The sequence below is a fragment of the Cyprinus carpio genome, chromosome A3 (assembly GCF_018340385.1).
Source record: "Cyprinus carpio isolate SPL01 chromosome A3, ASM1834038v1, whole genome shotgun sequence".
Classification (NCBI taxonomy): Eukaryota; Metazoa; Chordata; class Actinopteri; order Cypriniformes; family Cyprinidae; genus Cyprinus; species Cyprinus carpio.
The window spans coordinates 34718308-34744534 of NC_056574.1; the positions used below are offsets into that span (position 1 = coordinate 34718308).

The window sequence follows — 26227 nt, forward strand, 5'->3', positions numbered from 1 at the left end:
TTGATAAAGCTCGTTTCTCTTTGTTTTTGTCTCTCTGTTCATCTTAATATCTTTTCAGTGGCTGGAGAGCTGATCAGATCAGATATGTGTCCTGTCAGAGCTTCACATCCTCTTACAGTCAGAACCACTTCAGTCATCATGACACAGAAGCAGATCTGCAGCTCGATTCTCACCAAACAGTGCATGATGATCTTCAGAGAGTCAAAAACCAGCACAAAACCAGCATGAAGAACAAGTATGAGCGCTTATTTGAGGGAATCAAACTACAAGAGAATAAAACCCTCCTGAACAGGATTTACACACAGCTGTACATCATAGAGGGAGAGAGTGAAGGAGTGAATGAAGAACATGAGGTGCTACAGATGGAGAAAAGTTACAGGACACTCCAAGACACTCCAATCAACTGCAATGACATCTTTAATCCTTCACCTGAACCAGGATATGAGGAGAAGAGAAGACAGAAAAATGACACAATAAAGACTGTTCTTACTAAAGGCATCGCTGGAATTGGAAAAACCGTCTCTGTGCAGAAGTTCATTCTGGACTGGGCAGAGGGAAGAGCCAATCAGGATGTAGATTTCATGTTTGTGCTTCCATTTAGAGAGCTGAACTTGATTAAAGATCATCATTACAGTCTTCACAGACTTCTGCTTGACTTTCATCCTGAACTTCAGTATCTGGACTCAAAGATTTATGATAAATGTAAAGTTGTGTTCATCTTTGATGGTCTGGATGAAAGCAGAATTTCACTGATGTTTTCAGACTGTCAGAAAGTTTCTGATGTGACTGAGGTTTCATCATTGAGTCTGTTGATGTCGAACCTCATGAAAGGAGATCTGCTTCCCTCTGCTCTCATCTGGATCACCACCAGACCAGCAGCAGCCAATCAGATCCCCTCCAACTACATCAACCGTGTGACAGAAATTCAGGGATTCAATGACCCTCAGAAGGAGGAATATTTCAGGAAGAGAATCAGTGACGAGCATCAAGCCAGCAGAATCATCTCACACATCAGAAGAGCAAGAAGCCTCCACATCATGTGCCACATACCTGTCTTCTGCTGGATCTCAGCCACTGTGCTTCAAAACATCCTGAAACAAGATCTCAGTGCAGAAATCCCTCAAACTCTGACTGAAATGTACATCTACTTCCTGCTCATTCAAACAAATATGAGGAACCAGAAGTATGAAGTGAGAGATTCAGAGAAACCCCTGCAGTCCAACAGAGAAGTGATTGTGAAACTGGCTGAACTGGCTTTCAATCAGCTGATGAAGGGCAATGTGAAGTTTTATGAGGAGGACCTGAGAGAGAGCGGCATAGACGTCACTGACGCCTCGGTGTATTCTGGGATTTGCACTGAGATCTTTAGGGAGGAATCTGTGATTTATCACAGGAAGGTTTACAGCTTTGTACATCTGAGCTTTCAGGAGTTTTTTGCAGCACTGTATGTGTTTTACTGTTGTTTACACAAGAACAGTGAGGTTCTGAAAATGTTCCTGACAGGAAAGTCCAGAACTCAGTGTGAGGATGTTCCTCTGGATGTGTTTCTGAAGGGAGTAATGAATGAAGCCTTGAAGAGTAAAACTGGACACCTGGATCTTTTCCTTCGGTTTCTTCATGGCGTCTCACTGGAGTCTAATCAGAGACTCTTACAGGATGTGCTGATACACACAGAGAACAACCCAGAGAGCATCAAGAAAATAATCCAAAACCTCAAACGAGGTCAAAAAAACAATGTCAGTCCTGAAAGATGGATGAATCTATCATACTGCTTGATTGAGATGAAGGATAACTCTGTTGTTGAAGAAGTGCAGGCGTTTTTGAAATCTAAAGCAAAAAGTAAAAGTCTTTCTCTTGCACAATGCTCAACTTTGGCAAACATGATCCTGATGTCAGAGGAGGTGCTGGATGAGTTTAACGTTAATAGGTACAACATCAAATCAAAAGAGGGCAGATGGAGACTGTTACCTGCTGTGAGGAACTGCAGAAAAGCTGTGTGAGTGTGAAAATCAAATAATATTGCAATATGAACATAATGTGAAAGAAGTTGTGATGGAGGTTTGATGAGTATTTTCTGGGTGTGTGTGTTCATAAGCATAAAACATAATTAAACTGCTCTTAGGCGGGGCTGTACGTTAACTTTTTTTGCACTAAGCACTGGTGCTACAGAAGTTGAAAGTTTTTTAGTACAGGCCAAACAGTTGTAGCACAAGTTAGGGGTGAGCGATATGGCAAAAATAGCATATCACCATTTTATTCAGGAATATGACAATTCACGATTTTATCATGATTCTTTTTCATGTTGGTTTTACATTTTGTAATTTGCCTGAGCAGTACAGCCAAACTAATTTCCCTACTGTAAAAAAAAAAAAAAAATTAACACAATATAAAATAAAAAAGAATGGCAGACATTTACGCCAAAGTGGGTGAAGATAAAAATCTGTCATTATTTTATATTTCTTTTATCTTTCTTATTAGAAAAGAAGAACAAAGATATACATTACAAATACACATAATTTACAAATAAAACTAATTTTATTTTTCAAGTATAGTAGTTAGCAGTAACTTTCAAGAAATTGAATGAACAAATATTAAAATAAAACACTATACACTATATAAATCAGTTATACATTTTTAAAGCAACTGTATTAAAGTACATCAGTCATGAGCAGTGAGTGATATATTTTTGTTGTTTTATTAACATTAAAAATAGTTCACCCAAAAAATGACAATTCTGTCATCTGTCTAATAATTCTGTCATAGTGTTTTATTTTTATACCATCATATAGACCCCTTAATCGCCTACGTGACTGTGACGTCACCGCTCTAGCTGGAGGCAAAACATAAGGAAGAACTCATAGCAGGCGCGCTAAAAGTTTGAGGTTTTGACATTAAAATGTCGTCTTGTTGTGTTTTTGGCTGCCAGAATAGAAGGAACAGCACTTTTGGTTCAAAACTAAAGTTTCACCGGATCCCGGCCGACATTCCTTCACAGAAATCAAGAAGACAATTGTGGTTGAATGCAATACGGCGTACAGACTAGACAGAGACGATCATAGATAATGCTCGTGTTTGCAGTGCACACTTCATATTAGGTAAAATAATCTATGCATATGTACTGGTGTGTTGGTTTTATCTAGTACAAATCAGCAAGTTTATGTTTTATAGGTGAAAAGGTCGCCAAACTTCAGCGCACTAGCTAGCTTAAATGTTAAACAAACATACAGCGATAGATGTGTGTGCCATCCTTTGAATGGTCTCTTAAAAATAATCCACATTGCTAATCATAGTTAGCCCAGCGATAGGTTACATTAGACAATAAGCCCTGACAAAATTCCCCAAACCACCCGAAAGTAATTCATATGTTGTCTAGGAAATATCCAAAACCTGGTTAAAATGTTTCCAATGAGAACAAGATACAAGAACTACACCAGGCTTAGATAAAAATAAATAAATAAATAAATTAGGCTACTGTAATGTTATCCACTCGTCATTATATTTTGGTCTGATAACCAGTTTGGTCAGTGAACTGAGTGATCAACTGAATTAATTGATAAATATGTGCTAACTTCCACTTTTTTTATTATTATTTTTTTTGTCACGGTCCCGCAGAGTCAGTGACTGTACATATTCGGACAGTTCCGAACCTTCTTCTGCATCCATGTTTAATAAATCCCTCCTAAAACGTGCTAGTTTACGCTTGTCAACATTGCATCCGCGCCTCTTTTTGCCTCCAGCTAAGCCCCGCCCACCCGGAGACGTTGCAATGTTTACAAACTTTTAAGGGGTCTATACTCACACTCAAGTTCATTTAAACCTGAATTAGTTTCTTTCTTCTATTAAACATTATGTTGAACATTCTGTTGATCATCCTGAATAACTTCTGTTGAAGTTATTTTGAAGAATGTGGGTAACCAAGCACTTGCTGATCCCCATGCATTTTTTTCCTACTATCAAAATCAATGGGGACCAGCTACTGTTTGGTTACCCACATTCTCCAAAATATTATTTTGTGTTCAGCACAAGAAAGAAATGAATACAGGTCTGGGACAACATGTGAGTGAGTAAATAACAACAGAAATGTAATTTTTGGGTGAACTATCCCTTTAATGACAAGCGGCAGCGTGTTTAGCTCTGTCCCTTTAAGAGCTGCACACATCCGTTTCTCTCTCAACTGTTTACTTTCATTTTAGACATAACTGGTGTTTATATGTAAACAGTACAGTATCAGACGCAAAATCAATCATATGCAAAAAACAACTTAGTCTTGTAATCAGGCGCTGTTTGACAGGTATGTGCATGTGCTCAGAAAAAGCGCACGTCAGAAATGCATGTGAATTATGTTCAACTGGCAGATGCAAATAATGCACTTTTGTTATTGTGAATAAGTGCAGTCTCCAGTGAGCGTAACTCTACTGCAGAGTTAACATTAGATGTATGTGAATGTATGTGGCGTTGTACAGTATATTTAGATGGAGGCGCCAGAACTGCAGCTGATAGAATGTGCGCTGTAGCATGGTACAACGATATTTCTTTAAAAGCAGACCGTGGCATGGAGACATTTTAATCATCCATGATCGAAAATCATATCGCACGCCTCTAACTACCAAGTATAATCAATATTGCACACAAAAACAAGCACAATGAAATCACTTCACACTATTAAGTATGGAAGCAGATTAGTCTCAAATATAATTCACGCAAAAAACACGATTCACACATGCGTAGACAATTTCACATGCATGAAACCTAATTCACGTACACACCAAAAAAATTCACGTGCGTGAAAAAAAAATATATATTCACAAAAAGCAATTCACATGTGCAAAATAAAATTATATATTCATAAAATACATTTCACAAATGCAAAACACAATTCGTAGATATACAACTGTGCACAAAAACCTTTGAATGTTTAAAATGTACGAGTGTCTGAATGTACAAATCGTCATTTACTACGAATCCACTCGGATTTGTGTGTGTGTGTTTTTGAGACTTTCCTGGCAGAGCTCTCTTCCCACGTGGGTCTGTCGTACTCTTTAGCCAATCAGATGCGAGCTTACCATTCAACCAATCATATCATAAGCCACTGAGAGTGCATTCAAGGAGCACGATTCTGCGCACCTTTTGCGCAATATGGATTAATTAGAATGGAAATTAAGCCTTTACATCAGTAATCCCATAGACAGTAAAAGAAATGGACACAGCGACCCAATTGAAACTCAATTGAGACAAGTGAAGCCCATTTTTAGCGATTTTTAGCACTTCCGTTTCTGACGCGCAGACTCAAACTAAGCTTGCTGACGTCAGCAACCTGTCTGACAGATGTAAATCTTCTAGTAGCTGTGCGTGCAAACTGCCATCGTTAATCTTGCAGAGACGGAGAGCTTGAGCGGGGAGTTCTTTGGCGTGAGTGAGCAGGAGTAAGTATTCTGATTAATTGTTTTGTATAGTATATTAAAATGTAACGCCAGGGCTTCTATGGGCTTCTCTCTTGACGTCTCCCCGATTGCCTGCGAGCTTCTGAATGCACTCTCAGTGGCTTATGATATGATTGGTTGAATGGTAAGCTCGCATCTGATTGCCTAAAGAGTACGACAGACCCACGTTGGGAAGAGAGCTCTGTCAGGAAAGTCTCAAAAACACACACACACAAATCCGAGTGGATTCGTAGTAAATGACGATTTGTACATTCAGACACTCGTACATTTTAAACATTCAAAGATTTTTTTGTGCACAGTTGTATATCTACGAATTGTGTTTTGCATTTGTGAAATGTATTTTATGAATATATAATTTTATTTTGCGCATGAGAATTGCTTTTTGTGAATATATATTTTTTTTCACGCACGTGAATTTTTTTGTGTGTACGTGAATTAGGTTTCATGCATGTGAAATTGTCTATGCATGTGTGAATCGTGTTTTTTGCGTGAATTATATTTGAGACTAATCTGCTTCCATAATTAAGCGGCTAAGTTATGAACTTGCAAAACTGTATGCACGCATGCAACAGTGGTAAATTTATTCATCACACAGACCAGTTTTTTCATAGCACGTGCAACATATATGTCGCACTGTACAGCCCTGTTAGGGCTGTGCCAGTCAGCGTCACAACTGCCCCACTGCAGTGGTACCAAAACAGTGCATAATCTTACAAATTAACTATATATATATATATATATATATATATATAAAAAAACAAAATATATATATATATATATATATATATATATATATATATATATATATAAACAAATATATATATATATATATTATATATATAGTGGATATTAAGGTACAAGTGAAGTATGAAGCTTTGTTGTGTGAGCCCATAAATTAAAATTAAGCCATACATGGATTTGTGTGCTAGTGACTCAAATTTCTACAAATTTAACAATATTCCATGAATTATTCCACTGGAACCTCTTGTTTCTTTTCCCAAATCCTTACAGTCTAACCCTCTATTTTTGCAGGGGATTATAAATGTTTTATCTTCACGAGCTCCCTCATTTTAGTTAAATTGTGGCCATGTTGTACTAATTCCTTCCTTCATTTTAATTTAGTTAATTCTTAGCCACAGCAAACATAAATGTCTTGCTTATAAGAAATGTATAATTCACTTTTCTGACTTATTACAAACAGTGTCAGTTGTTTTGGAATATTTGAAGAAAACATGAAGATGAGTAAAGAGATTGGCTTTGTCCTGCTCGTGTCCCACAGTCCCCTTATGGCACTTTTCCACTGCATAGTACGGCACAGTACGGTTCACTTTTAGGGGGGTTTCCACTGGGTACAGTACCTGGTACCTGGTACTTTTTTTTAGTACCACCTCAGTTGAGGTTCCAAGCAAATCGTACCATTACCAAAACGTGATGTGTAAACTCTGCTGATCACGGATTGGCCAGAGTGAATCGTCACTACCTGCATCACTGAACCTGCGACACAAACACAAAAGAACCACTAGATTTAAATCAGCTCAGCCAACGAAGGATCAAACGCAACTGTTTTGTACAAGCGCACCTTTTTTTAACAACCAAAAAGATGTGTTGGCTGTTGCGGAAGTACAGACATTCCTCTCGTTGGTAGCAGAGGAGCAGATCCAGCGAGAGCTTGATCAGGCGACACGCAATGAAAAAGTTTTTTTAGGAGTCGTGGCAGTAGAGGCGGCGCAACTATAACGATATGTAAATAATCCCGCCCACTCTAAAACGATACTAAACTGCAGTGAAAACGCAAACCATGTGGAGCCGAGCTGAGTCGTACCACGCAGTGGAAAAGCTCCATTAAAGTGCAGGATATATGATGAAACATTTATATTTTTGGTGAAATATAAACTATACAATAGAACTGGTTGATGTAATAAGACTTTCCACAATAAATTCTGTTTAACTAAGAAGAAAAAAAATAGTTGAAGCTTCATACACATAATGCTCATAAAATATGACCTTTAACTAAGTCACATCTTTATTTCCTGATGTAAAGACCAGAGAGTGAATGGTCAACTAGCATGATCTTTCCTGGTGATTTCTTTAATCAAGGAAGACACCAGCACACCAACATGCCTTTTAACAACAGTGTTCTTTTTCAGATTGACAGGCTGTAATCTCACTGATCAGCACTGTGAAATTGTGGCTTCAGTTTTACAATCATCAAACTCCCTGAGAGAGCTGGACCTGAATAACAATCACCTGCAGGATTCAGGAGTGGAGCTGCTCTGTGCTGGACTGAAAAGTCCAAACTGTCAACTCAGCATACTGAGGTTTGGCTTTTACGTTGATTCATCTAATATGTTAACCCTCTGATGTTGGCAAATGTGCCAGCCCGCACAGTTGCACTTTTTCATAATAACAGCAGAAAAACTGTATAGGGTCTACTTTTATTTGTGTACTCTCACAGTAACAAAATGTTGTGCTTCAGTAAAATAGAAAATTGAAAGAAAAACTCTGTGCCATATTGGTTTTAGTGAACTTCTACTTTTATATATACCGATTCAAACTGAAAACAAATATTCACATGGATATTTGCATGGATTTTACATGGGCCAGATGTGGGCTGAATCTGGGCCAACACTATGTTGCTGTCTGGGGATGAACACCCACTGTTATCAAACAGAATCACTGAAGAAAACAGAAACAACAAGAACAGAAAAACAAGAGATCTGGGGTCTGTTCTTCGGATGTGGATTACTCAGTTAGCTCCAGGATTGTTAGGTTCTTTGAAGCTCATCCTGGAGTTACTATCATATCAACAGGTCCATTAGCTCAGACCTGCTTTGGAGCAGCTTATTTCACGTAAACAGGATTAAACTACGTTATTTTAAGTGAAGGTGATACTGAAAGTCTGTCCCAGCCACTGCTATTTTCTTACAAAAGCACCATAATGAACTAGGAAAATGAATAAAAAATAAAGTTATTGAAAAATAATTAAAATGTTGTGTAATCTATGAAAATATACACAACCAATATTACTCATTGATAGAATTATTTGTGAAGGTATAATTCTCATCATTTTATTGCAGTCATACACACATTCCATACAGTTTGAGCTGAGCTGTGCATTCATTTGAACAGTGAGCTTTTATGCAGGCTTTGATACATCGCAGGAGATGCAGACTTGCTTCTCAATTCTCAAAATACTTTTATAATGCAGAATTAATGTAAACACATTCCAAGTATGTCTGAATTTTATGTTATGTTGTAATTTAAGCAGATTTAAATGAAAATATTCAGAAAAAAGTAAATGGATATTCTGCTAGATGTTCCACAACATTTTTTGTTTTCTTTTTTTATAAATCTTGATTTTTAATTAAAGGGATACTCCATCCCAAATTGAAATTTTTGTCATTAATCACTTAACCCCATATCGTTCAAAACCCGTAAAAGCTTCGTTTGTCTTCGGAACACAATTGAAGATAGTTTGGATGAAAACCGGTAGGCTTGAGACTGTGCCATCTGCGTACTGCTCAGAATTGCCAAAATGGCGCTACGCTGATTTGAAGAGACACAGAGGAGAGGAATTGTTGAATAAAGTCATTATTTTTGTTTTCTTTGTTTCTTTTGTGTTCTTGTCGTTTCATAACATTACGGTTGAATCACTGATGGCAGATGGAGTATTCTGACGATGCTTTTCATACTTTCCTGGACCTTGACACTGTTATTTATTTGGCAGTCTATGGGACAGTCTCAAGCCTACCAGTTTTCATCCAAAATATCTTAAATTGTGTTCCGAAGATGAACAAAGCTTTTACGGGTTTGGAACGACATGGGGGTAAGTGACAAAATTGAATAATGACAAAATTTTCATTTTGCAGTGGAGTAACCCTTTAAGCAACACGTGGCAGAACCATTTACATTGAGTAAAGGCCCCTCATCCTCCGCAACACCATTCTCACTTACTGCAACAATTTAAGGCCAGTTGCGGTAGAGAGAACTTCTTTTTCGGTAATGAGAATTTAATCATACAGACTATTTTTAAATTTATATAATGAGTAATTAATTTAAATATTATTTAATAAATGTTGATATTTTGCTTTATGTCCTGTTTCATTGTAGACAGTAAGCAAGTGACAAAAAGAAAGCTTAAGCAAAGGCTAGGGTAACAAATTACAGAGAAAAACTTTACACTAATCCACCAACTCTCCAGTAGATAGAGAGGTTATGGGTTCGAGGTTACAGCAAGAGTAATTAGCAGTAAACAGTCTACAGTGTTGGGAATCCTACACAGTGTGCATGCTCACACACACATGTTGGTACATCTATCATTATGAGGACTTTCCAAAGGTATAATGTTTTTTATACTGAGCTGATTTTTTTCTATCCCTTAACCCCACTCCTAAACACAACCCTCAGAGAAAACTTTTGCCATTTTATATTTTTAATAAAACACTGGAAGTCTATTTGATTTAAGGGGAGAGCTGGATATCCTTAAAATCTAGGGGTAGAGCCCTGAAACATGAATACATACTACTTTATGCAGACATTGGCCACGTATACACTGCAGAAAAATTCAGTTGTTAGTTCACCTTTTACTCCTTAGTCGTGTTCTGTACACACATAATTCACTAAAATACAGGAGTGACAACCGCATTAACTCCCGAAAAATACAGGTAGTGACAACCGCATTTACAGAAATTCTGTGCAGTGTGTACGGAACCAAACTTAACAACTAGTTGTTAATGATGTCTCATGAGAAGCACACCAATGTGCATATATTGTCAGACATTAAGTGTTTACCTCAGATCTGACAGTATTCCGGAGAGAGGTGTATTGTGGACCGAGCAGTTGCGGTCCAAGAGAGCGTAGGCTGTTTAATAATAACAGTTTAAAGAACAAAACTACATTACGACGCCTGTCCCAATGGCACTTTAATAACGTTTTGCAGATTTTCAGTCTAATGTTTGTTTTCTCAACAGCAGCTAACACAAAACTAGCTAATCTGTGGCATCCATTCTCTCCGAGACACTACAACATTGCTATGCTTACCACACTGCCAGTTTCGGGAGTGAGTTGTGTTTTGTACACACATGGAACAATAATTTACAGGACTCATTGTGCATTTAAATGCGGTTGTCAGTCCTGAAACTTGCAGTGTGTATGTGGCCATTTAGTCCTCACAAAGCAGGTGAAACTAGTTAACATACACAGGTTTGTTTCACTATGTTAGTGAGACCTCTCATAGACTTCCACTGTTTTATATGTCAGGTTTATGATACTTTCTATGTCCTAACCTGACACCTAACCCTCACAAAATCCTGTGCAAATCTGTGTAAATTATAAAAATATATATTTAGATACATATAAAGATACATAAAATGTCCTCACAAGTCAGTTGTCATAATATTTCACTATTAGGAAGGAAATTAGGCCCTAAAAGTCCAGTTCAAACTAAGAACAACACCTATTTGTTAACTATAACATTATTAGTGTCCACACACCAACTGACAATAATGTTATGTTTATTCTAAGCACCTGCTGCAGTTGCTGATTTAAATGTTTGAGTTCTTTAAATTCAGGTGGATTCTTATTGACTATCAATGTTTTTAATATTCATGAGCAGGAAAAAAATCACTCTGAAACTGTTTCTCTGTGCCTTTATCATTGTTATGTGGACTCTACTATTGTCTTAAACCTATAAAAGTTTAAAAAAAATAATAATAAAATAAAAAAAAAATAATAATAAAATAAAAAAGTATCACAATTTCCCCCAAAAAATATTAAGCAGCACAGCTGTTTCCAACATTGATAGTAAATCAGCACATTAGAATGATTTCTGAATTTTCATGTGACACTGAAGACTAGAGTAATGATGCTAAAAATTAAGCTTTGATCACAGGAAAAAAAAAATGTTTTAAGAGTAGTAACATAAAAAACTGTTACTTTAAATAGTAATGCTATTTCATAGTATGTGTTTTTACTGTAGTTATGATCAAATATATGTAGCCTTGATGAGCAGTGTAGCCGCACTGGGTAGTACGTTAACGTTAGCTCAAATGATATATAGGGAATTTTAATAATTAATCAGGAATATGATTAATATATATATCTCGCGTAACAGTTACATTAAAATTATTGAAGATGAAAAATAGGTCAATTGTATATATATCAATAACTCATTACAAGGCACTGTAATTTACTCATTAATATGTCAATATTCCATTCTTCATATCAATTAACGTGATATCTTTTACTGGGAATTAATGCAAATCAAACAGTGGTTTGTCCAGCAAACGGCCGTAAGATTAACTTATCAACTTCAATAAAGTTATCACTTCTTATAATTCCAGGAAAAATAGTTTCTGGCCATGAAACCATTCTCCCGTCCTTATAAAATTTAGGTTACTGGAAAGTAACAAATAAGCTTTGTAGCTAAGATCAAACATTTCATTGACTTCGTAATGTGAGCATTTTAGACAGAAGCAATCATGAATATATTGGCTTTTAATAATTGAACTAATAATACATCAAACTACGATTCACACAGAGTAAAAATGCGTATAACAATACAAACAGTTAAAACAAATACAACACAAAACGAATAACAAAATGAGAGAGAGAGAGACAGAGAGAGAGAGAGAGAGAGAATGAGTGAGTGAAAGGGTGAGCGAGAGAAGGTGAGAGAGAGATAGGCAGAATCATGCAGAATGATCGCGCAGTATGGCAAAATCACATACAGTAACCTTTTTGAAAGACAACAAGGAATCAGATCACCTTGAAAGGGAATAGACAACCTTAAGCAGCGTTTAAATCTCTATAGGAAATAATACTTGCATGTGGGTATCTTTGTGCCTGCTAAGAGCTGGGCGTGTTCTCCTCGTGTCTTCCGGGGCGAGCAGACTCGCGCGAAGTTTCAAAGGTTCAACGAACGTGGAGTTACCAAAGAAATAATTCAAAGTTCGTCTCCCTCGTGTAGGGAGAGGCGAATATAAGAATAAAACTTAGTAAAGAAAAGAAAAGAAAAACGGAGATGAAAGCTCCCTAAGGAGCCATCGCGACAGACGTTCTCTCGACGAAGTGCCGAAACAAAAAGTGCAACGAGAAAGTTCTGTGTCAGTCTCTTATGGAGCGACTGGGTTCACGCCTCTGTTTGCGCGAACAACCAATGAACGTCCATGATCTGAAGCGGGAAAAAGTTCCTTTGTCTCTGGGGAGACACCCACTCGAGTGAGTTATGGTGTTGTCAGAATTCAGCAATTATATTCCAGCAAGATGGTAATTCCAGAATAATACATTTTACTGTAATTTCCTATGTATGAGTGGTACGGTCAAAGCAAGACGGTTAAACAGATACCAAAAATGACAGGTAAAGGTAGGAGAAACATAAAGTTACATTCATATGCAGAATTACACACATTTAAAGTTTGATTAACACAATAAAATTGTAGATACTCCAATTTGATATGGAAGACATCGAAGCACAAAAAGGAAATACCGTCAATACATTTAGAATATATTTACTTTCCTTTTTCCTTACAAGAATTCCTAGCGATCTGGGCTTTTTCTGTTTCTCCCAGTTTGGGGTAATAAAGTTTTACGATCTGGTCAGGAATTTAAACCCAGCCATGCTGGCACCAGGCCGGCCATTCAGCTTGCAGAGAGTTTGATTTACCTGCATGAGTTCAGGGGCTAAAAGCTTTGGGTTTTAGCCAAGGAATGTGCATTGTTTTAGATTCAACGAGCCATGATTCATTAATTCAGAACCAATGAATGAATGAACTGCTCATACGCTACAGTCCCCCTTTCCGTCGGATGAAGTCCCTGTGTGGACATCATCGGACGGCAATCATCACGATGGGCAGATGGCAGGCGAATCATGATGGTCATGTAGCAGGTGGATCATAATGGCAGGTGGTTCCTGGAGCTGAGGATTCAGCTTGATGAGGTTCAGTGTGGTCTCGGACTTGGCACCCCCCCTTCCGGGGATTCTGTCTGAGACCTGTAGAGATGCACAGTGCAATGTCGGCAGCGGTCCAGGCTCGGACCGCAGATGACGGGTTCAGAACGGGCCGTCGAGACAGTGCTTGGAGGGCTGTGTCGACGGGAGCAATGTCAATGTGTCGGGACCCCCTTTCCTCAATCCAGAGTTCCAGTTCTGGATCTAAGATTGAGGTTGTAATTCTTGAAGGATGGGAGTTCCAGTGCTGTCTGGTACTCTTCACTCAGAAAATGGTATAAGGCCAGGTCGTGAAGGTAGGGCGTGGCACCTTTCGGTACTTGAATCCCCCTATTCGGGTTGGGCACGTTGACACGGCTGGTTGTGTCATGCTGGTCGTAAGTGAGAGTAGCTGTACGCACGGGAGTGTTGACGAGCCATCTGTCACCTACAATCTCTGCTTGCGTCTCGGTGACTTGTGTACGAGGCTTGGATTCGGCAGGGCAGTGTGTGTGTCGCTGACCAGGGTTTGCAACCCGCAGATTCCTTCAGTGTTGTTCCTGAGGAAGGGTTTGCTAAGGCAGAGATAATGAATGTCTTTGGTCAAAGTACACATGTGCAGGTTTGGGGCCAGGTACAGCTGTGTGTCGCTGTCGTGGTAGGCCACCACATCTGGAATGTGTGTCTTGGTGTGGGTGTTGCTTTTCCAAAAACCTGACATTGACAATGTCTTTAAGTCTGTAGACTTGGCTTGACTCACTGATGGGTTGGTTCAGGAGCACATCCACTTCCCTCTGCTCGGGATTGACGTGCAGTAGGATGGCGCTACCCAGAGAGTAGGCCAGGTGTATTTGTAGTGGGTCAGCTGGCGTGGTGATGGCGGAAGCCAGCACAGTTAGCACAAGGCTTAAGGGTATCATGTAAGGTGGGATTCTACCCGTGGTTAGGCTGTCATTGGAGGAGTTAACCTCCCACAGCATGTCTGTCGTTAGCGCTGTAACCAGCTGAGTCTTGGCAAAGTCATTCTGGAAGGCAGTAAACAGCGGTTTCATGGAGTTCACGGCCTGGTTCGCTGCATTGACACTGGACATACCAATGTTAAACAGAGTTTTGGCGGCAGCGGCGGCTCCGAGCAAAGCTCCCAGGAACCGTTTGGAGTGGTGGTTGTGTCCAACTAACTCCACTTGTGTAACAGTCATTTTCTCACGTTGGCTGAACACGTGTTTGACATCGGCCTCAGCGTGAGTAAGGGAGTTCTCTGTCCATCGGGCACCTGCCCAGCTGTATTGGGCTACGGTGCTGGGGTAGTGTGGTCTGTAGTCGGTGGTCAGGAGTCTCAGTTGTTCTCTCTGTGGCAGCCGTCCTCTGGTTGGCTGACAGCACAGCATGGCGAACCACAGCAGCATCCTGGTACAGACAACAGGGAGAGAGAGACAAAAAGGGGAGGAACAAACAAGCGAGGGTTGTCTTTGGTTGGACAGGGCAGTCTCTTTACTTTGTGGGCGGCGACTGGGTTTAGCTCGCCTTGGCCCATGTTTTGCCACATCTTGCTGCTGGCATGACGCTTGCTTCAGTGTCTCGTCAGTGGCTCTGGTGCTGCGTTGTGCAGCACATGATGCGTCATGGAAATACATTGGCATTATCCCCCTTTTGCGCCGTGGCATTACAAGCCTTGGCATTGTGATGTCAGACGGTGCACAACCCACAGTGTTGTTCTGTGCACGCAGCATGTTCTTTGTTTCATGCAGTGGTCTGAGGCACTGGTTGTCAGTGAGTGTAGACAGCGTGCAAGGGTGGATGGAGGGGTTTGAGAGGTGGTTAAACAAAGTCTTTATGGAGGTGTCAGAAACCCCGCTCCTCTGCTATGTTGGTATTTGTAAACAGCGGAGCCAGCGTAAGCGGCTCTGAGGTAGGCAGTCTAGTTTGTAAAGTTCTTATGCTGTGTGTAATCACTTTAACCCTTGAAAGTGGGTGGGTGGGTTGGGAGTGACCACAGCCTGTTGTTAAGTGTGCCAGTTTTGGCGAGGGTGTCAGTTTGAACATTTAAGTCCTTGTCGAGACCTGGTAGCTTCGAGTGTCCTTTTACCTTCTTCCAGTACACAGTCACATTGTGTGTTTTTGTGATGTTATCACGTTCCTGGAACAGGTGTTGGTGTTTGACTGGCTTGTTGTTTGCAGTTTTGAAACCATTCTGTTTCCAGCTCGGAAGATGGCACACAAAACTGAGTCTGGCATAGTTAGAGTCTGTACATGCTTTGTTCAGAAAGATGTTGAATTCAGCTGGTGAGTTGGCGTAGCTGAACGGGCACCTGTTGAAGGTGAACTGTCGGTTGCCAAATGTGAATGCCAGCTTGTGTTGGTTTTCCAGGTGCACCAGAATGGTCCAGAATCCAGAGGCCACGTCAAGTGTAGAGAAGATTGTGGCTCCTCTGATTCGGGGCATTTCTTGTTCTAGCTGGGTCATGGGCCGTTGTGACAGCGGCACCTGTTGATTCAATCTCCTGTAGTCAATGGTGGGTCGCCATTCGCCGTTAGGTTTGAGGACGGGCCAGATGGGGGCTGAGTAGGTGCTGTTGCGTGGACGGATGACACCTTTCTCAAGCATAGATTCGATCATCTCCTGCACTGGTTCGTGTGAGGCGATGGGAATCTTGTACTGTTTGACAAAAGTGGGAGGAGCATCAGGGTGCGTAGGGATGTGGCACCATGTGGAGGTTGGTAAGACCACAGTCTAAAGAGTCTTTGGCACAGGATTCTTTGAATTTATAAAGAACTTGTCTCAGTCCTTGACGAACTGTATCGCTCCTGAAGTGCATTAGCGTCTTGTAGAATTCGCTGCACTGGAGATTCAAAACCTGGGTAAGGCTCCTCCATCGGTGTGTCATCAGTCGGTTTGGTATTAAGAGGTGTAGCAGGTTCATCAGTCTCACCGACGCTCTGGTGGGAGACTGTGTATACTGCGAGGTGTTGGTCCTCGGTCAGCTCCGTTCTGCACACCTGGTCTTTGGTCACTGACATGACAGATGTGATGGCGATGAATTTGAAGGGTGCAGTGAACAATGTGTTGTCTGTACTCCCTTCGGGTATCAGTGCAGGTGGAATGGGCCCTATGACAGGCCGTACACGTTCAAAGTCATGAAAGTCATGGCTCACTAGCCATCCCAGCCGGTAGGCCTTGGGAATGTTGATGTCAGTTACCGTCCAGTTGTTGCACAGGATGTAAACTATATGAGATGACACTTCAGTAAGGGGTGTGGCTTCAAGTGTGAGTCCGAGTTCCACACATTCAGGTGAGGGTTGGAAGAAACCCAGCGTGTGGTTTAAGGTTTGACCACATCGCATGTTGAGCCGAACAGCGACCCCTTTGGTGTAAGCTGGTATCACCGTTCCCTGTTCGTTGACTAAGGTGCAGAGGAGCGAACTTGAGCCCTGGTTTGTTGTTGAGGCTATGTACCCATGGCTGGCTGCTGGGGTTCCCGTGAGCTCTGTGACCTGGCAGTCTGGCTCTGTGGGAGTTCCCGTGACCTCTGTGACCTGGCAGTCTGGCTCTGTGGGAGTTCCCGTGACCTCTGTGACCTGACAGTCTGTCACCGGCGACCTGTGTGGCTGGAGGGGAAGAGTTTCTCGCACTTGAGCCCAGACTTTTAGCTGTTTGAAGTCCAGTAAAGGTTCAAAGCGATCTAGCAGGTCTTTGCCGATGAGGAGTGGGTAAGTGTCCATTGGTGAAATGTACACAGGATGTACTAGACTCATAGGACCAATCGTCAGGTGAATGGAAGCTACCTTGTCAAACCGGATGTCATTCTGGCTGTATGACTGTACATTCAGTTCACAAGTTTGAGGTGTAAGAGTTCGATCTTGTCTCTTAGCTTCAAATTGGAGTCTTTTGAAAAGTTGAGATGAGATCACTGTAAGGTCTGATCCTGTGTTGATCAGGGCTTCCATGCTCACTCCTTTTCCTAACGTGATGTTCAGGTGGAGTTTTCGGCCCACCCCCTTTTCGACAAGGTTGCCCAGGAATGTTGTCATCGGGGCAGGTGTGACGATCAATGGGTGGTTAGGACCGGTCTCGTGTAGCTAGCTGCGGAGGCAGTTAGCCAAAACAGCATTTTCTGGTACCTTGGGATTGTGGTACCTGGTGTGAGGAACTGTGCTGTCTCGTTCAGGGTGTGCAGCTGTCAGCTGTGGAGCTTGGGTGATGCTGTCACCTTGTGATGTGACAGTTAGCTCTGTGGTCTGTGGATGACGAGCAGTGTTCGGGGTGCTTGGCTCAGTCAGATGGCAGTTAGACAGGGTGTTGGTTTCAGTTCTTATGCTTAGACATAAGATGTCTGGTTCGTCTTTTGTCTTGTCTCCCTTGCGAGTTTTCATGTAAAGAAGCTCTTTCAGCACCCTCAGGATCTCTGCTCTCTCAGACGTGGCTTGCCCTGTGTTTTTCTGATGTGTGCACAGGATTGAGCTTACCAGTGTCGTGTCGAGAGTGGTTCCCCTGCCGGCTGTCGGGGCTTTGTGTCCTGGACGGTGGGGATCGGCTCTTTTTTGGGTCGCCGGTCCCAGAATCTTTCATAGCGCTTGCTCTGGTGCTTTGGATGAGCACCACCACGATTATGTAGCCCTCTGCTGGCTTGGAACGGTCTTGACTCTCTGTAAAAAGGTCTGTGACTGTGGTGTTGTGGGGCGCGCCTCTAGGGTCAACTCCGAGCAGTGCTCAGAGACAGAGTAGATTGTGGGGTTTTTCACAGTCTTTTCAGAAATAGTCTTTTGCTTGGTGTAAGCTTTGTGGGCTAAGTCCCATGACTCTTGTGTAGACATGCTACACGGACACGCTGAGACTCCGAGATGAAAACTCCAACTGGCATGTAGGTTTCGGAGGAACAGAGTTTTAAAGTTGACATCCTGTTGCATACCTGGTTCGTTGCGTGCTCCGAAGTAGGCTTTCCGTAGTTGACTGTAGAAAGTCTGTGGGTTTTCAAGTCGGCCCTGTTTGAGGTCCATAGCGTTAAGGAGCCCGTGGTCTGAGTCTGGATCAGAGAATTCAAGAATCAAAGTTTTTCTCAGTTGCTGGTAGTCCACTTTGACAGTCTCTGGTTGACGATCCAGAATCCTATGCACATCACTGCGGGACGTGATTCTTAACAGGTACAATTTGTCCAAAGCTGTCACGTTGGTGACAGTTTGTAAGTGAAAGTCAATGTCTTGTAAATAAGCGTGAACGTCATGACCTCCTGCAGGATCTGGATTGAACGTAGGGATGTTTCTGGCTAGCTTGTTCTCGGGGAGCTGTGCAGGGTTTAGTGGCATGCGTTCTCTGGAAGGGCTCTCCCCCCTCCGTTGCTGACAGGTATTCTTGGAAGCTGGCTGGTGATGTCTTGAGCCATGGGCTTACGCCCCCCTTTTCAGCTCTGGGTTCTTGGCTGAAAGGGTTGGAGTGGCGGGCCGGGAGAAACTCTATGGTGTGTGTTTCTCTGTTCCAGCCACTCTGTAATCTGTAAGAATGTTTCAGTTCAGCGTGAACAGTGTCAAGTTCATCTTGGAGCTCGTCTCTCTGCAGAGTAAGCTTGTCGATTTTAGCTCGGGCCGCTTGCAAATGTTTTTCACAGGCCCTGGCTTTAGAGTCTCTTTCTTTCAGTTCAGTCTTTGCTCTCTCTAGGAGAGTGTCACATTGCTGGAGTTTTTCGTTGAGTTCCTTTTGGGCTTCTCTCTCCAACTGTCCTCTTTGGTCTGTGTCGAGGCGAAGATCTTGCAGGGCATTTTGAAGTCTTTCTACTTCTTTCTGTAGCTCTGGATCTGTGGCGTCCTCTTTCTCGGGCTGGTTCTGGGTCTCGAGGAGGAGCTGATCAAGGCGACTCTGGGTTCGGGCCTGGTCCTTCCAGGCGTCCTCCGCTTGAAGCATAAGTGTTGCTGCATGCTGTTCCAGGTCGATGTTGCTCCATTCGCTAAGCCGTGCCTGGGTGACGAGAATGTGAACTAGGCTTCCGAGGATCCTGGCGAGCTCTTTGTAGTTGTAGCTTTGGGTTGGATCGTGTGCCATCAGTTCATCTGGCTCGGTGTCCAGTTCCTCTTGGTTTAGGTGCTGCAGGTTACTGGCGTCCTTGGGCAGGAAGGGGGTCGTCACTGCTTTCAACCATGTTGAGAGGTTGCCCCCGTGGACTGCTGGACTGGATGAACGGAACATCCTGGCTCACTGTAGGTGAGAGAAACACAGCATACACACAAAGAGACCAATGCAAGTTCGTTCTACGGTTAACGAGCTATACTCATACGGGCTATGCCGTTTATGAGAATTTTGGGGCTTACTGATGCAAACAGTCAGACAGTTCGCGGAGCCAATTAACTTGGGTCAACGGAGGACCTGAAATGGAGATTTGACAGGCAGTAGCCTAGCGGGTCACGTGATGACACCGGCTGCTGGTTGTCACTCTACTGTTTAGCTTCCTTGGTGGCTCTCATAGGTTACTGTCTTTCTGTGAAATGAAAGAAAGAAAAAAACACAACAGAACAAAGGACAGAAAAGATCAAAGTGAAACAAAACACTTGAAATGAGATAAAACAGTAGTAACACGATATGTGTTAGGGAGAATAAGGAGGCCTAAGCCTACTGCTAGGTTTTAAGATAGGGCCAACAGGTGAGTGGGGCTATCGGGGTAGGAAACCTAGGAAGATGGTGTGGCATGGAGAAGAGATGGGCCAAACACTTAAAATATATCCGGGGGAATATCTAATATTCTGTGGCTTATAATAAGTGGATGGGTTTTATCACATTTCGGTAACGCTGGCCGGGCAACCTTGCTCAATGGAAACCTGAGATGACTGTCCAATCACCAAGGGAGTTCTACAATCAAATACACAAAGGATGAACAAGGGAAACTTAAAGTGAATTAAGGCTTGTTTTGTTTAAAATCAATTGAGTAAATATATATGTAGAAATGAGAGGTAACAGCTTTACCTAATAATGATAAAACAAAAAGGGAATTATGATTGTGATGGTAATTATCAAAATAACCTAACCCAAAAGAGAGAAGAAAAAGAATAAAAATCAAAATAGAAATAGACAGGATGAAACATGGGAGAAGGCCGCAGTAGCTGGTTTTCACCACAAGGGGGTGAAACTCCCTCTCTGTGCTTCACCTGGTAAACAGAAAACTTAATTCAAATTTAAAAATTCAAAACTGGTTTAAACTGAAATTTAAAATAAGCAAGAAGAGAGCTGAAAGCTATGAACCGACTTAACAGGAGACGGCCACTAGATGGCTCACTTCCTTCTAAGTGGGTCAATCAGTGGTTAACCTGAGACACTTAATTTACACTATTAAACAATTAAATTTTAATTCAAATCATGTTTGAACCAAACTCAAAGTAAGTGTGAACAGTCAAAGGCAGGAAAATTTGTCTAACATAACATAATATTCGCACGAGCAAAGCTGTAAATGCAAATAATTATTGAGAATTTAGACGGGCTAATTCAACAACCACAGGAAAAAAAAAAAAAAATAGCATTATCTGAAACGGCCACGAGATGGCGTAATTGCACTCATGCAGACTGAAGTCAGAAGGCAGGGCGTAATTTGAGACTACTAAACCCTTAAAGGACGCCCTCTGGTGTTTAGTTAGCGGAATTACACCCTACTACTTCAGTGTGATTTAGAATCTGAGCGTTTGTCAGCGCTGATTCTCCAACAGACAAAGGTTTGTACCTTTAAGGTGCTATACTGCACAAGAGCGTGAGGCAGGATTTCTTCGCTGCAAAACACGCAAATGTGAACAACAGGAATTGTCCGTCTGTTGCACTCCCATACACATTTATCAAAATAGCACTTATGATTTAAATGTTTTAGGTTTAAAATTGGGTAACTAAGCCAATTTTTTGACCAGGAGTTTTATCATTTATTTTTGAATATCACTGTGGTTAACCACGAATTCAATAACGATATGTAATTACAAGGCCTTTTAATTACTGAATCAAAGGAACGTCGCTCTGATCAGATTTACGTCTCGTCCTAAAAAAAAGAGATTTCTTCGTCTTTAATAGGCGGGTTACTAATATTAAAATGTTCTCACTGCAGAGAGATCTTGATCTTCTCTTAACAGGACATTTAACATTATACTGCAGTGTACTTTCAGCAAAATAACAGTGACTATACTGTTAGGTATTTCTAGAAACTGTTAATGTGCTGACTGATCAGCTTTTTGCCTCAGTCAGTTAGGAGTGAGTTCGCGTCTTGCGACTTATCTCACAATCTCATAATTTCATAGCGCGCGTGCAGAAATTATTAATAACCATATAAACAGATTGAAACTGAATTGCTCATAAAACGAAGTTTGAAATCCCCACGTTTCTCCACCAAAATAATGTAGCCGCACTGGGTAGTACGTTAACGTTAGCTCAAATGATATATAGGGAATTTTAATAATTAATCAGGAATATGATTAATATATATATCTCGCGTAACAGTTACATTAAAATTATTGAAGATGAAAAATAGGTCAATTGTATATATCAATAACTCATTACAAGGCACTGTAATTTACTCATTAATATGTCAATATTCCATTCTACATATCAATTAACGTGATATCTTTTACTGGGAATTAATGCAAATCAAACAGTGGTTTGTCCAGCAAACGGCCGTAAGATTAACTTATCAACTTCAATAAAGTTATCACTGCTTATAATTCCAGGAAAAATAGTTTCTGGCCATGAAACCATTCTCCCGTCCTTATAAAATTTAGGTTACTGGAAAGTAACAAATAAGCTTTGTAGCTAAGATCAAACATTTCATTGACTTCGTAATGTGAGCATTTTAGACAGAAGCAATCAAGAATATATTGGCTTTTAATAATTGAACTAATAATACATCAAACTACGATTCACACAGAGTAAATATGCGTATAACAATACAAACAGTAAAAACAAATACAATACAAAACGAATAACAAAATGAGAGAGAGAGAGAGAGAGAGAGAGAGAGAGTGAGTGAAAGGGTGAGCGAGAGAAGGTGAGAGAGAGATAGGCAGAATCATGCAGAATGATCGCGCAGTATGGCAAAATCACATACAGTAACCTTTTTGAAAGACAACAAGGAATCAGATCACCTTGAAAAGGGAACAGACAACCTTAAGCAGCGTTTAAATCTCTATAGGAAATAATACTTGCATGTGGGTATCTTTGTGCCTGCTAAGAGCTGGGCGTGTTCTCTCGTGTCTTCCGGGGCGAGCAGACTCGCGCGAAGTTTCAAAGGTTCAACGAACGTAGAGTTACCAAAGAAATAATTCAGAGTTCGTCTCCCTCGTGTAGTGAGAGGCGAATATAAGAATAAAACTTAGTAAAGAAAAGAAAAGAAAAACGGAGATGAAAGCTCCCTAAGGAGCCATCGCGACAGACGTTCTCTCGACGAAGTGCCGAAACAAAAGTGCAACGAGAAAGTTCTGTGTCAGTCTCTTATGGAGCGACTGGGTTCACGCCTCTGTTTGCGCGAACAACCAATGAACGTCCACGATCTGAAGCGGGAAAAAGTTCCTTTGTCTCTGGGGAGACACCCACTCGAGTGAGTTATGGTGTTGTCAGAATTCAGCAATTATATTCCAGCAAGATGGTAATTCCAGAATAATACATTTTACTGTAATTTCCTATGTATGAGTGGTTCGGTCAAAGCAAGACAGTTAAACAGATACCAAAAATGACAGGTAAAGGTAGGAGAAACATAAAGTTACATTCATATGCAGAATTACACACATTTAAAGTTTGATTAACACAATAAAATTGTAGATACTCCAATTTGATATGGAAGACATCGAAGCACAAAAAGGAAATACCGTCAATACATTTAGAATATATTTACTTTCCTTTTTCCTTACAAGAATTCCTAGCGATCTGGGCTTTTTCTGTTTCTCCCAGTTTGGGGTAATAAAGTTTTACGATCTGGTCAGGAATTTAAACCCAGCCATGCTGGCACCAGGCCGGCCATTCAGCTTGCAGAGAGTTTGATTTACCTGCATGAGTTCAGGGGCTAAAAGCCTTGGGTTTTAGCCAAGGAATGTGCATTGTTTTAGATTCAACGAGCCATGATTCATTAATTCAGAACCAATGAATGAATGAACTGCTCATACGCTACAGCAGAAAAGACTTCTTTTAAAAAAAACATGAAAAATCTTACTTAACCCTAACTTTTGAATGGCAGTGTATTATAATATGAAAAAAACAGGAATTTAAATTCTAATTTGGAAAGAATTATTATATAATGGTGGAATATCCTGTGAAATCCACTCTGGAACTCTTTTGTATAATTAATTAATTTAAATTAATTTTTCTAATAGACACATTTATTGCAGAACCTCAAGTAAATCTTATGTTAATTTTTTTAGTCATGTACAGGTCGGAGCTTTTTCAACTTTTTACTCAGAACGACTTAGAATAGCCAACACCTTTCTTTAAAGACTTATTCAGGGAAGTAAAGCAGGATGCAGGAAATGGTTGAGTATTCTTTTAGGTATAAAATATCTTTATTGTAATGCTTGTAATGTCCATTTATAGTCTTTACACAGCAGCCTGGCTCCTCAAATGTTTAAAAACCGGCTAATTTCAAGATGCTGACATTGCATCTGGTCGTCATGTGGGTCACCAGCAGTGTAAGACACTCAAAGCTCAAGACTTTCAGATAGACGTTCGATTGATCAGTCGGTCGGTCATTCAAACGTTTGATTTTAGCATGGAGTACATGCCAAATATTTCTCTGTTCACACTCAATTTTATCTGCCTGTGAATTCAATGATCTTATCAGATCTCCAGCTGCCATGTTTTGAACGATCCAAGTGTAACACGCTTCCGCCAATCCCTGTTTTGAAGCAATGATTGACAGAGGGTGGGCGTGGTCAGTGTGGAATTTCTCTACCTATATGCTTCCTTAGAAAATTAGATTAAATTAAAATTCATAATGTAGCAGGCCAATGGTAGGAGTGAAAATTTCTATCTACTAACAGTTAGCAATAGAACAGAAGCCGAGAATGCTGCTCTGGTCTCTTCACGTAGCCACAGGTGCTCTTTGGATAATTGGAGGTAAATATCAAACTAAAAAGATGAAATACTACAAGGCACTCATTTAATAAAGATAAAAAGCCTTTAATTAAAGCTTGCTAATTAAAGGCTGGTTATCTTTATTATATGAGTGTCTTGGAGTATTTAAATTTTTCAACAGTTAACAATAGTTTTTTTTCAACAATGAGACTTATAAATCAGTTTACAACTAATCATCAACAAATAATCAACATCATCTGGTCATCTGTATTTTCAGCTTGCTTTTCCTTTTGTAATAATGGGCTTTGGTAAACACACCATTAACTAACGCCAAATTGTCAAGTCCTAAAGTGTCCAACTAAAGCGACTACCAACCACCATAATGGTGACTTCAAACAAAACTATCATTTTCAATGAAACATCAACATCTAAATGTAATTATCATTTAGAAATTCAGAAATTAATTCAGACTGGTTAATTATAAGTGAAGCTGGTGATGCTGTTTATGGAGTTGTTTAATCCTCCTCTGCTAGGATCTTGAGAGATTTAATGTCTTCTTTTATTTTAGTGTATTTCCTTTATAAGGCTTTGGCTGGAAGTCAGTTGTAGTTGTTATCCAGGTGGGTATTCCAAAAAGCAGATTATGTGACATACCCGGGTATGTTTGAAGATAAGCGAGTGGATTTACCTCAGCTTTCGGTTCCAAAATTGGAGGTTACTTTCAGGGTATGCAAGTAACCATAGTAACTTGCTCTCTGAAGATAACCTGCTCTGGAGCAGGTTGTGTTCTAGTGTTAGTTCACTTCAGCACTATCAGCGCATGCATGATCAGCGCACGTTTGATATACTGACGAGCCTTCAGTGGGCATGACAGATAGCGCACAACATTATATAATATTACAATATGTATATTATATTATGAGTTGAATGAACTTACTCCCAGATGCGTTTTTGGCACCACATACAATAGGCTATATTACATATTGTAATATTATATAATATTGTGCGCTATCTGTCACGCCCACTGAAGGCTCATCAGTAAATCACACGTGCACTGATAGCACTGAAGTGAACTAATCCTGGAACATAAGCTGCTGCGGAGCAGATTATCTTCAGAGAAGAAGTTACTATGGTTACTTGCATACCCTGAAAGTAACCTCCGATTTTGGAACAGAAAGCTGAGGTTATCCGCTCGCTTATCCTCAAACATACCCTGGTATGTCACATAACCTGCTTTTTGGAATACCCACCTGGATAACAACTACAACTGACTTCCAGCCAAAGCCTTATAAACAAAATACACTAAAATAAAAGAAGACATTAAATCTCTCAAGATCCTAGCAGAAGAGGATTAAACAACTCCATAAACAGCATCATCAGCTTCACTTATTATTAACCAGTCTGAATTCATTTCTGAGTTTCTAAATAACAATTACATTTAGATGTTGATGTTTCGTTGAAAATAATGTTTTTGTTTGAAAATCCAAACATTTAGTGAAAAACAATATTTTGTGGGGAACAAATATTAGTGTTGCACTAAATATGGTAAAATGTTACCATTGCTATTTGTATTATTATAAAATCCATTCATTAAAACATTCATGAATGTATTTATAGTATATACTGTACTATAAAATTAAAATACATTTATTTTAAATGTATAGCATATTTTTTTAATAAGGCAACAACATATGATAGATATGATAGGACAAAACAAATACAGTGCAGCATGAAGTGCTTAAATGTGCACATCCGGTGTGCAGAATGATGCGTTTGAAGCAAAACGGCATCAAAGCCTGATGCCATGTTTAATCAAGTGCAACATTCTGCACACCAGATGTGCACATT

The 26227-nt window shown here is 40.4% G+C and overlaps 1 protein-coding gene across 4 annotated transcripts in view; it reads left to right on the forward strand.

The window, feature by feature from the left end:
* Positions 1–26227, forward strand: part of LOC109060922 — a 62158-nt gene that overhangs the window by 13691 nt on the left and 22240 nt on the right. For all 4 annotated transcript variants that reach the window (XM_042731600.1, XM_042731625.1, XM_042731607.1 and 1 more), the window contains exons 3-4: positions 59–1996; positions 7589–7759. In XM_042731600.1, the coding sequence (XP_042587534.1) occupies positions 59–1996; positions 7589–7759 (2109 nt within the window). The remainder of the gene's footprint in view (positions 1–58; positions 1997–7588; positions 7760–26227) is intronic.